Source organism: Magallana gigas, chromosome 6 (assembly GCF_963853765.1).
Source record: "Magallana gigas chromosome 6, xbMagGiga1.1, whole genome shotgun sequence".
NCBI lineage: Eukaryota > Metazoa > Mollusca > Bivalvia > Ostreida > Ostreidae > Magallana > Magallana gigas.
The window spans coordinates 52,678,034-52,691,152 of NC_088858.1; the positions used below are offsets into that span (position 1 = coordinate 52,678,034).

Genomic DNA, 13,119 nt, shown 5'->3' on the forward strand with positions numbered 1-13,119 from the left:
GTAAATTCATACGCAGTGAATAGGTGTTGTATTTAGAGGCATTTAAACATCACTGAATTTAATGGAAAAACATAGTAGAATGTAAATATAGAAAAGTAATAGCCGAGTGACTAACAATGAAATAGACAGGCCTACGTCACATAGCTGTTTGTAACTATGCAAACACCAAGCTCTAAAAGACTTGTTAAAATGCTTCTAATATGTTTGATAACTTCAGTTAGCAATTTCCCTCACGATAAATTTTAAGATAATTTAATAGTTTATCCTCGTAGCCTAAACCATTAATTTTTTGTATATCTATATAATTATATTAATAGTTCAATCTATCTTTGACATATACGTATATACTACTGTCACATTAGTTTTTTAGGTAGTTGGGCGTAATCTTTATTTAATTTATTTTAAATTCGTTCCTCGTTTTTCTTTATTGTTATTTATTTATTTTGGTTTCTTTTTGTTGCTTCTTTAATCGCTTACACTATTATTTATTTATATTCGTGTTTGTTTAAACAAATTGACATCTTTATCTCGGTAAATTGGTCTGAGTAAAATGCTCTCCCTGTACCCATCTTTTTTATAAGGTTATGCCGACAGGGCCTTAAGTTTGCACCTATTTTATGGGGGTAAAAGTGTTTAACATCAAAGTAGAACAACTCTATGTGTAGCTTATTTTCGGCAAGTTCTTGAACTCCGGCCTCGGCGTCACAAGTTAATCAGGTAATTGTGGTACTTCAGTTTTGTGTAGATCTTGAACAGCTGTGGGGTATCAACCTGGATTAAGGAGCCATTAAAGCGGAACAAAGAAGTTCTGTTCAATATCATTTGTTCCCAAACTTTCGCATGTTTGTTTCTTCAGGGATTTCCTCATTAACGTTAATAATGAAGCATGTACATATTTTACGAATAATTAAGACAGAATGACTTCCTGTGCAATAAACAAATTCTGCTCACATTAACAACTCGTATACACGTCTGAAATACCGCCAGATCGGCGTAAAGCGCAGTGAACAATACAGCCGCCATTATTCCGTCTATAGATGTACTCGTTATGTAACCTAGCGACCAAAATATTGATAATGAAAATGTCACTTACTTCAAATCCAAAACATAAATTACGAGTACAATTAATCCATCAATTACTCTGTATGATGCTACGTAATAATTATACAAATTTATTTTATCGACAAAATTGGATGTTCAATTAGAAATTTTATTTATAAACATTTATAAAGACGGGCTATTAACATTTCTAAAGCTCTTTTTGCAAGAACCTTAGTGCTTCTCATCACGTCAAGCGATGAGAAATGACACGGTTTCACTGGATTTTATTGAAAACTGTTCAATGAAACTTTAACAATCAATATAGTTCCTTCAGACGTTATTTCTTATTATATGAAATTTTGTTTCAAATCTGATATAATTATACATTTTCAATGACCAAGGTAAATAAATTTTTATCACATCGACATGTTTTACACATTGAGTTTACATAAAAGACTGATTTATTCGCAACAGGCCCGCCGTCCTACGCCACGGTCCGGAATCCGCATAGCCCCAGATGCATGGGAGAGAATCGTACATATAATGGTCTTGGTTTGCAACGATGCACCAGCCTTTGATTAGACGTGTTAATTTTTTCATGTTTGGGATCATGGGGATCATTATGTATCCAAGGAAAAAATTAATGAATATATCGATGTTAAAAACACTAATAAATCTAACTATGATTTTTCAACCTGTATATATGTCATAAACTACATGTACCAATGAAGCAAACACAGGAGAAAATCTTTTTGGAAATACGGCGTGCAGTGTCGTATTAACTTTCTATTCAGTTTAAAATCAATGACAGTTTGTTTCTTTTTCTTTCAGACAACTGAATTTAAGTCGGAGCAAGAGGCTGATATAAAGATTTTATAAAATGTATAAAAGTTTACCACATCTGAATGAATCTGATATTTTTTATATAAGATTGAGACTCTATAAAAATGGCTCATGGCAATCGGTTATGTTGTTTGTGGAAAATACGAATCTAAAGTATGTGCAAATTCAAAATTAAACAAAAGATGTTTTATCTAATCTACTGCTTTAGGAGTAAATTTGGTGTTTCGTATATCGGTAAGATATAAACTTTTAAACAATTGTTATCTATAAGAACCTAAAAGTAATCCAAATTATGTAAACGTACGCATAACACACAGCAGAAAATATACTTATCGACTTAATTGATAGTTTTATATATTGTTTTATAAATAACAGACAAAATCACCCAAGATAATGGTTTACGGTACGTTTACACACACACACACACACACACACACACACACACACACACACACACACATATATATATATATATATATATATATATATATATATATATATATATATATATATATATATATATATATATATACACAAACACAGTGACGTCATTATACAATGAATATATTCGTAATGTACACCACTTAAAGAAAATAGTACGTGTACTGATAATCTGAAGTCATAATTTTATTTTTACTATGTATCTTCGTCTTTTTATTCATATTTTAGAGGGGTGATATAATTAGCATACTTTAGCACACACATACCCTTAGGAAATACGTCACTGTTTGCAAACATCATTGCTTATAAAATTTAATGATCGATATACACTAGTATATATATATAGTATTGTTTTGTCTTGGGTTTGTTATTTTTAAAAATAATAATTATAAAGTTACAAAAAAACAAGATAATCTACTATGAAAAAAAAACAACCCTGTAAGATAACGATGATAACTTGAAACTCTGTTGCAGGTGCATCGAGATAATTATAATGTTATTAGCTCAATATAATAATTTTCTTCCCGCATCTTACTTATTCTGAAAGTTCTATAAAAATAGATAGAAAATTAATCAACTCGTTTATGTAGAAAAAAGTTTTAAATAAAATCGTTTACGAACATCCGTTACATAGATAAATGGCTAATTAAACAAGAAATTTCATTTATAGATACAATCGCTGTTCAGCATTTCTATACATAACACATAAAGAATCTGTCGATAATTTAATTACCCCGGGCTCGATGTTCTGATATGAAAACATTAGTGATTTGACAGCAATCCCGTTGTTTCCCATTATCTTTATCGTTACTTGTAATTGGCTCAATAAAAGCGCCTTTTCTGGATTGTCACTGTATTTTGAATAATCTTTTAATGAAAACGACAGTAATTTTGATCATTAAGCGTGAAATAATTCACAATAAAATCCCATACATTCAGTCTTTTACTTGATTTATTTTCTTTGTACCCAGAAGCAAAATATGCTACATCAAAAATGTTTTATATTCGATCTTCATTACCGGTTGCAATATTGCGATTTTTTTAATCAAAAAAGTTACATGCATGGTTCATTTGGCAACACTGGTTCGCGTAACTATGCTATATGAGTGTTAATCTAAATGGATCCAAGAAGTTCAGCTAGCCGATCGAGATTTTATTAGAAATACATGAAAATGCGTGTACATCATTTGTGTAATTTTTCAGTCGACGATGTGCTGATATATGATGAATTGCTACTGACTTAGATGCAGTTGCATATATTTTGATGAATGAAGTAGCCTTATTCCGTTTGTGTATATCCTCAATATTTCTAAGACGAACAGACACACAAATGGTTTACTAAACTCTTGCACATGTGGTGGTTATCATAAAATTTCATGATATTTTTTTAATTATCTTAACAAAACAATACGCAGTTATTACGGAATAAAACCGTGGCAATTAATATTATATTTTTTTTACTAAAATATCGGATAATATGTCCGCTCAGTAAAATCAAACACTATATTAAAAATGTCAATTGTATCAGCAATCTTCAATGGTTTCCAGTGTAAGTGAATGGGGCCCATGTTATAAATAATGATACATGAAACGAAATGGTTTCTTGTTTAGATCTATGGAACTGACATGTTGATGGCAGCTGAAAATCCAAAGGAAACCTTAAAATAATATTTTCATTGCCCGCGCGTCTGTTTGTCTGTACTGACAATGGGGGTCACTTCTGCTGGGAATTACACAGGTGCTTCGAATTATAATGAACGGAAGGAAGGTAGAAATTATTAATATTGAATCAAATTTCATCCCCGTTTATTTTGACTTCTTTGAAGTTTGACGTATCAGGCATCAAAGCTTGGTGTACCTTATAGTATATGATATATTAGGATTGAATCTTGCTAGTTTCTTTCGTAGCCGACTTACGAAACTAGTCGTAAATAGATCTTACCGCAATTATTGCTCCAACCCAAATACACTTTTATCATACAAAAGTGCAATTGATAGTGCAATATCATTTGATGTCATACTTCCAAAGTAACAAAAGGTGCACAAGTTCATATTTTGGTGGATAATGAAGAAAATATTCGTAGGTTGGATACTTTAAATTGTGAGCTTTGCTAGTCTTTATTCCAACCATTCGTTACCTATGGCCTAGCTCTACATATTCTTTATTCTATGGTATCCACTCGCTCACCACATTACAAAGGCTTAGAGCCAACAGACCACGGACGTAAGCGATAACGTACTGCCAAGAAATGAATTAAAGTGTCATAATCGTGTAGAGCGCCGCAAAAAATCAACATTTATCTGTGAAATTTAAAATCAGGTGGCGAATTGGTCGAGTAATTGGTAATTTTGACAATCCTAATTTCGCGAACTCGCTCGTACAACTGCAGTGTAAATTGGCAATATCCAACTCGCCTATCACAAAATGGCAAGCTGTTCTATCCTTTTTACATGATTTGAGTATGTACGTAGTAATATCAAAATAAAAAAAAATGATTACTCTATTCTCCCCCATCCATCGTCCAACATCTCCATCAAATTTGAAGAAAATGTATGTTTCTGATCTCATGTTTTCATATCTTCCAGTTGTTTCAAATGCCAAAAACTCTCATTACCTTAGGCGTGTGCACAGTAAAATTTATTTCATCGCGCTGATTTACAATTAAAAGCATAGATAAGCATAGGAAATAACTCAACTCAAAGAAATTTAATTAAGGAATCGTCGTCATTTTTATAATATATAGTTTAGCGTTATTTCAGAATAGTAGAAAATGCAGCGAAAAGGTCAAACGATGGAAGCTATGTAGGGAATCGCTAGAGCCGTATCACGGTGTTCAGTTAATAACATAAGGACTAAAACAGCAATCCCTGTTTGGGCCGGGAAATACAAAAACGTCTCCATGGCGGAAAATAGATATGCATAATCACGGCGATCAGATCCCGACAAATTACGGGCGTTTCTCGGGGATAAAACATTCCATATTTATATATTGAGCCCAATCAAGTTGTGGAGTATCTGGGAGCACTTAATTTAACATAGCATACACTGGGGCACACACAGCGACTGGATACACCGGTACCAGGAGCCAGGCAGCGTACCCCGGCAATAATCAGTGGTGATGGATGTCCAGTAGTGATTAGAATACAACCGGGAGGTGTGACGCTACTGTAGGGTAAGTACGACTCCATTAAAAAGTAAAACAGTGCTGTAATCGCATTGCAGTGAAATTACCGGTATAATTATTACAGTATTTGGAAATAAAACAAACTATGGAATATACATGTATGTAAATTGAAGTTAGAAATTTGTATAATTGTATAATTTTTAGTTTGCAGAATGAACTGTTTTGTAATGAAACGCTAACAAATTATAATTAAAAAATAGGTTACGGTTTACACACTGACCTATAGTATCTGTAGCAGAGTGTGTGTTTCAACATTCGCTAGGTTTACAAAGCATTTTTATCTCATTCCAATTTGTTCTCTCATACATCTTGCAGCGTTTGAAATTCGCTCAGTGTTGAATCCCAGAAGTTTTCTCCATCTGAGTATTAATATTTTGCTTTCATGTTCAGAACCTAGGTTAAACTTCAGACTGTATCTGATGGTTTACTAATTGATTCTATTCCCTTGGTCTATGAAACCGTCCAAAATATCTTTAAAAACTGTTGTGCTCCCATCGCTCCATGTTATTCGATATTTATTCAGGACACTGTTGCATGACTTTGCAACGGTGTAGGAGGCCAAAAGCTGCAACAACAATAAGGGGAAACAACCGTTTATTTGGCTCTTTAGTTCTATTATTTTTCACCGACTTTCAATGAAAATAACGAAACGATAAAAAGGAAATAAAGTTCTGATTGAGGGTAATGAAGGTAGAGATGTTTTGGTGACTTTGTAAAGGAGATTCAGATTTGAAGAGATTGTCAACGTAATGCTTTTATTGAAATCGATAGGCAAATACGCAGGAATCAGTCAGCGAGGAAATAAGAAGCATGGAAGCGAGAAGTCCGCTTATAGCGTACGGAAAAAAGTCTAGTTAGCAGTGAAGCCAATAATGAATATTACGCGACATCTCTCAGAAATATTAATAACATTGGAGCAAAATGTTTTCTTAAGAGTAACAACAATGTTATAAAACTGTTGAACCTTTACGTTACTACCATCATAATTAATTAGTTATTGCATAATACTAGTTATAAGCTTTTAACCCACCCACGAATCCATATGTTTGATAAAGTAAATTCAAGGTTAAATGAATTCTATCGTACAAAAGCTAAGAGTGTCTGCCAAAGTATTTAATCCAAATTTCTCCGAAGGCCATCCCTCTTTCATGTCCAGAAATATACGTAAGTAAAATCCCAACATAAAGCAGAGCTGGGGGACTCGTAAATACTTGCAATTATTTTGGATGCATTTTGATATATGATGACTGTAAGCTCCAATGGAGGAGCAGCGTTTGATCCTCGTTAATGTGGCCGGGAATCCTGGATTTAACAGATCAGGTTATTCCCTCACCTTTACCGCCAGCATTTTCAAGATTTTAACGAGTGAGAATCTCTTTCAAAGCTTTTGGAATTACCCTCGTCTTGGATATATTATTATAAGATAAAAGTAACACCTAAGTTTGACGTAAAAAATGAACAGAGCCAATGGTTTATCAAGATGTTGAAATAAATGTGTACCTGCTAAGCTAAAGCTGGTCATTTATTTAAATATTTAGATATATTCAGTGTATAGTTAAATGGTAGGATTAATTAAAACAGTCGAATAATCATTGCCAATTCAGACAATTATAAATCCTTGGTTTCTCTCACTAACTGTTGTAACCATTCCTGCGGCTGTCGTACTTTTCTGGTCCCCGTTGGATTGGTTTATGCGACTGGGCCATAAGCTTAGAGGGAGGAAGCGTAATTGCCGCGAGGTAAATAATAATTGAATCCAAGCTCATTAGAATGACAAGGATTCTTTCTCAGTTACTGGTCTTCTTTTCTCGACGGCGGTAGAATTGATAAGATACCATTGTTCATTAATTTTGCAAACGAGTTTATTGGGAAGAGGCGCATGCAAAGTTACAATATCAATTGTTCCTGTATTATTGATATGTCTTTAAATACGACTAATTTGCTACAGTTACTTTAACCACAACCGTTTCATTTTAACTTGGTTTTCCCAAAAAAAAAATCCGGTTATTAAAATGGTGAAAATGGCGGGCGGCTGCCAAAAAGGTACCCGAATTGTACGGATAACTCCTCCTACAGTTTTAAAGATAGGAAGTTGTTGTTTTGCAGATCAGTTGTACATATATCAGAGATGTGCATATTACTTGGATTTTTATTTTTTTTTGTCATTATTTATTAAAAATACCAGCCATTGAACTTGGTAATTTTCTCACATAATATTGAATATGTTGTATCCCTATTGTACGAATAACTCTTCTTACAGTTTTCAAGATAGGACGTTGTTGCTTTGCAGATCAATTGTACATATACCAGTTAGAGGTTTGCAAATATATTACTTGGATTTTGATGTGTGAAAAGTTTTGGAAAAAATACCAGCAGTTAAACTTAGTCATTTTCTCAGAGAATATTGAATATAGGGTACCCCTGGCCTATTGTACGGATAATTCATCATGCAATTTCAAGACTGAAAGTTGTTGTTTAGCAGATCAATTGTACTTGGATTTTGATTTTTTATAATTTATAAAAATAATGCTACCTGTTGAACTTAGTTATATTTTTTTGCAGAATATTGCATATATTAGGTACTTCTTTTCTCTGGATAGCTTCGTAGTGTTTATCAGTTCAAGGTTGACATACAGTGTATGGATACTGTTCACATAAAAGAAATCCGTGTTTGCTGTCACATTGACAGCTTTTCACTTTATTTTTCATTTTATTATTTATTTTTTTTTTTTTGGGGGGGGGGGGTAAATTTAAAAGAAAGTCTACATACTGCAAACATACATACAAACAATAGGCAGATTATTGTCTTTCTGTAAATACGCCATAAACGTTGGTTTTGGATAAACTGTAGATAAAATTCACAAAGGATTAACTCTATATCTAACTAATATCGCCATATTGATTGTGCATCGAAATTGAATAGGGCTTCTGGCTCTTTGATAAAGCTCTCTACGATGAACGGGCGCTCTCTCAGAATAGTCTTATTTCCTGGGTATTTTTGTGAAAGAAATTTCATCGCTGATCAAAGATATTGGTTTTACTTGCTTCAGCATTGTTCGATGATGGATCGGCGCTGATTGTGTTTTCTTTGTTCTCAAGGCAAGATCTCCATGTCTGCCAAAATAAATATATCATTGACTGATGTCTTCATTAACCTAGATAAGAGTATGTTCCACTTTAATTTACTTCCTATTCACTCTTTGTTTTACAAAACGGATAGCTGCGAGGAATTATACATGATATTAAAGCCATTATGAAAAATGCAAAATCCGATCCTTTTTAAAACTTTTTTTTATTAAAAGATCAGAAGAATTAAACCATTTTTATTGTTGATGTTATTGCATCTTACATCGTGTTGGTCTTGGACAATCCAAACAAACCCTATAACAAATAGAAGTTTAACAGTCAGTCAAATCATTGTCGTCAGTCGTACAAACGTACAGTCGTACAAAAAGTGATAAAAATCTTAATAACATGCTGCGATAAGAATTTTTTGGTAGATATTTAAGTAAAACATCTACATTATTTTGTTTTCCAATTTCCTAAAATTCTAATCATACATTTATTTTATCAAACAGCTGTAAGTTTTTGTACAATTTTTTTTTGTTTTAATGGTAAGAACCTTGTTAGGTGTCAGAACTTTTGTCGAAACATTTTGTATTCTTTGATATATATGAACAACTAATAAATTATTTGTTCAAATCAAATCAAGGATAGCATCAATTTTTCTCAGTTTCATGAATATTCATTATTTTCAATCTACAAATCAGAGAGAATTTATAAGCACGTGTTAGCATTCATGCGATTAGTGGGATTTCTTTGGTGACGGAGCCAATAGGAATAGAGCATAAATTATTCATAATAGCGAGAAAATCCTGTGAGTATGTGGCTTAGCTGTGTAAATACATTTGGGCTTTACAGAATATGTTCACGTGACCAACCAAGTTTCATTTAAACATATGTTACCAAAAAAACTGATAGTATAGTGTATGAAGCTTTCTTGAGGCTTAAACACCATAATACAAGTGCAGTTAATAGGACCAAGGTGTTAATCTACAACGTACTGTCTTTTTGGAGATGGACGAATTTTAAAAGTGAAAATGTCAGATATTTAATACAGTGTGCCCCATTCGTGGAATGAAATCCTTAAAATCAGAAAAAAATTATTTAATTGTTCCAAAAGAAAGATGAACATTGGTTTTAAGCCAATACATACCCTTTTTTATTGCGATTGAATACTTCTTCAGAGCAATGAATATCTTATTCAAGTTTTTGTAAATCGACATTGCTACTCGCACCAGTCTGTTAATACACCATTGTATTCATGAACTACAACTTCTATGGTGTTCCGTGTAAACATCACGTGTCTCTGGTCCCTCTAACTCCTGAACACTGTGTTCTTGTTCACGTTTGACCTTATGATAGCGTATCAAAACTACGTGCTAACTCTTTGACATAAAACACGATTAGCCCACTGCTGAAACAAAAACCCTTAATATTCGCGAGTTTTAATGTTTGGATAATATGAGTAAAAGCGAGATAAGGCGTGATTGAGGTTTTTTTCTGTGCGTGCAATTTTGTCTGTTTTGCCAAAAATAGGTAGCTTTAATTTTTGTTTCATTCCTCGACTATTCTGTAATAATTGCACCGAGGTTATAATCAAACACATATAGTGTACTGTGGTTTCACCAATTTTCGTTGAATACCAATTTTCATGGATTTCGTTTTTTAAGTTGATCCATGAAATTAAATGTTCATTGAAATGCAATTTCTATTAACATTTTGTATTGATGGGGACATTGGCCACGAATTTACATATCCTTGAAACTGTGATTTTCACTTTATCCACGAAAATTGATACCCTTGTTAATGAAACCACAGTATTTAATATGCTATTGATTTTAAACGTGTTCGATGATAACACAAAATTAAAGCATTCCTCAGAAAAAAAATAGTCTTCTCAAAGTCAAATATTGTTTTCGTATCATTGGTACACGTAATGTGATTGAGTCAAATCTAGTACAGTCATATATATTGGTGATAGTTGTTGGAGACTTTGATTGTGCATTAATGAACGATATAGAACTCCAATATTGCCGCTTTCTTTACACCGTGACACAGAAACATGAAGTTACAATTTTGTTTGACGTCTTACCAAAGCTCTGTGAAGCTTTTCGCTGCGTATGCTCTAGAAGTGATGGTTTTGCTAACTGCTACTGGTTATTTTTTTTTCACTGATGCATCCTGATTCAAATAATCACGTAATCCCAGATAAGGCTCGCATGATTTGATACTTGACATCCCACGAAGAGCGTACATGTTTACCTATATCCTCGTGGTCAATGACTCTGTGGATGATCTTGAAGACAGTTTAGTTTTCTGAGTTAATCGCCCGATATCCCTTATCTCCACAATAAAGTGTTTATCAACTTCATAAACAAAACGAATCTGGGATAAATGGAACAAAAATACATGTTAATTGAAATCGGAATACCTCAGTGCCTCGATACGCCATTTTCGATATCAGCCTGTCTAAGTGATGCGGGGACCTATATCTAGTGTCTTAATTACGTCCCTTAATTATCTCTTAAATACAGAGCACGTATTTGAATATAAACAATTATATTGATTAAAACGCATCATTTGTTACGTAAGAAAACATGATAAGAAAGTATTGCACTCGATATCAGCCTTTTAATATTAATTAGATTAAATCATCTATCACTTTAGTTGTTAATTTAAGGAAGAGCAAAAACCTTTCGTGTGATACTTCAAGACGATTAATTAGCAAAGACTATAAAATAAAATAATTAAAAACAAAAATATCTCAAACAAAAGCTTGTCTGGATAGCATTGTTCAACCAGGTTTCATTTTGACTGATTTTTATTTTGTAAATAAGTAAAGAAAGTATTTTAATATAATATAAGAGTTTGTTTTCAAACATAAGCCCAATGAATGCTGAAGTAAGAATCAACGTTTAATACGGCGATTTGTGATGCACCTACATGTACGTGCATTTCATCACTCGAAAGTTTTCGAAACCAAAATTGGGGACTTTCTTTTTTTTTTAAATAGGTATACAAAAGATTAAATATTATGAGAGAGAACAATAAAGAGAGGATGACGTCACTTCATTTTTTACCATAAGAACCGTATTACCGGTCCCCCGCACATTTTTGAATAATACAATTTGACCTTCACTTATGTGCTTAAAAACAGTTAGATAAACGTGCATGTTAGATAATGGCTTCATCCATGAAATCTTCCATATAATAATACCCCTTAATCACAGAACACGGGGATTCCGGGAGACTTTCAATGGCCGATTGCGTTAATTGGCTGTTAGTGTTCACTTATTCAAACTTAGCAGAAAATTGATAAAACATATGTTTAACCATAATAACAATTATCTCTCAGTCAAACACTTAATACCAGTTAGGCACAAGTAAAACAAATACAGGTTGCGGAATTCAACATCTTACAGACCCGAGAAAGACGAGGAATGGTTGGTGTAGTATAAAACTTACAGAGCATCTTCCCTCCAGAAGGAAACGTTGATTTGTTATCAGTATACCGCTGGTGATGATGGTACCGCTCACGACGTGCATGTTACATAATGGACTATTAAACACCCCGTGCATTAGCAGTGATACACACTACTAGTATTTATATATCTATAACATATGTGCGGTGTTCGATACTGACAGGTGCGCGTTCTTGGGTTCCAGGAAGTGATTGTTACTCACCTACATCTTTCTGTTTACAGTTTTATTAGGATCGGGCTCGGTGGCACACGTCAAAATGTCCTCGGTCTCAAACTTGTCAGTGATGGTCATGTATCTCTTAATGGTGGCTCAAAGAGGTAAGCCTGGATTTTATTGCAATAGTAGCTTTATGAAAGTTTTCAATTAAAAAAAGTTGTTTAAATGATCGTCAATACCTTTTAATATTATAATATATCATCTTTACTTTAAGCATAAGTAACCATACACGTACATGAAAATTAAGTTTGAAACATATTCGATATCTTTTATTTTACAAAACAAAATATGCCTTTTTTATTGATATCATAATGTATATTTGATGTTAGGTTCTTTGTGTAATTGTGATATATTTATATATAAAATAGCAAACTAAGAGCATCTGTTTTGTGGTATTCCGCTTCCTAGTTAATATCTTTGCCTCAAAATTGAATTGAAATAAACGACGTAGACATTAAATTTTGGGAAAAGATGCACAAACTTTGTTAAATGTTTTAGAATATAACTCTCTTTCCATTACGTGCTTCAAAATCATCTTCATTTACTGATGACAATTTATTATAAGTGTATATTCTATTTGTGGCAAATCTTTTTCTGATTATCTAAAATTAATCTACCACAAAATTAATGTACCACTTTTTGAATTTCCGTTACCAAGGAATTTTTGTCTATGTTTCTGTATATAATTCTGTATATCAGATTTTTGAGGTTTCTAACATATATCATTTAGCTGATAATTGATCACGAAAAAAATTCATTCAGAGAAAATTAATCTAAGCTGTGCACGTAAATATTGCAGCATTCCGTTCATACCTCAAATTGCTACCGTTATCAGCACCTCTGATCT

At 33.0% G+C, this 13,119-nt stretch overlaps 1 protein-coding gene across 1 annotated transcript in view; it reads left to right on the forward strand.

Moving 5' to 3' along the window:
- The first annotated feature begins 5,144 nt into the window (after positions 1-5,144).
- The window catches only part of LOC105330460 (neuronal acetylcholine receptor subunit alpha-10), a 38,483-nt gene continuing 30,508 nt past the window's right edge, over positions 5,145-13,119 (forward strand). The window contains exons 1-2 of the mRNA XM_011432143.4: positions 5,145-5,498; positions 12,278-12,373. Coding sequence (XP_011430445.1) covers positions 12,313-12,373 — 61 coding nt within the window. The 5' untranslated portion in view covers positions 5,145-5,498; positions 12,278-12,312. The remainder of the gene's footprint in view (positions 5,499-12,277; positions 12,374-13,119) is intronic.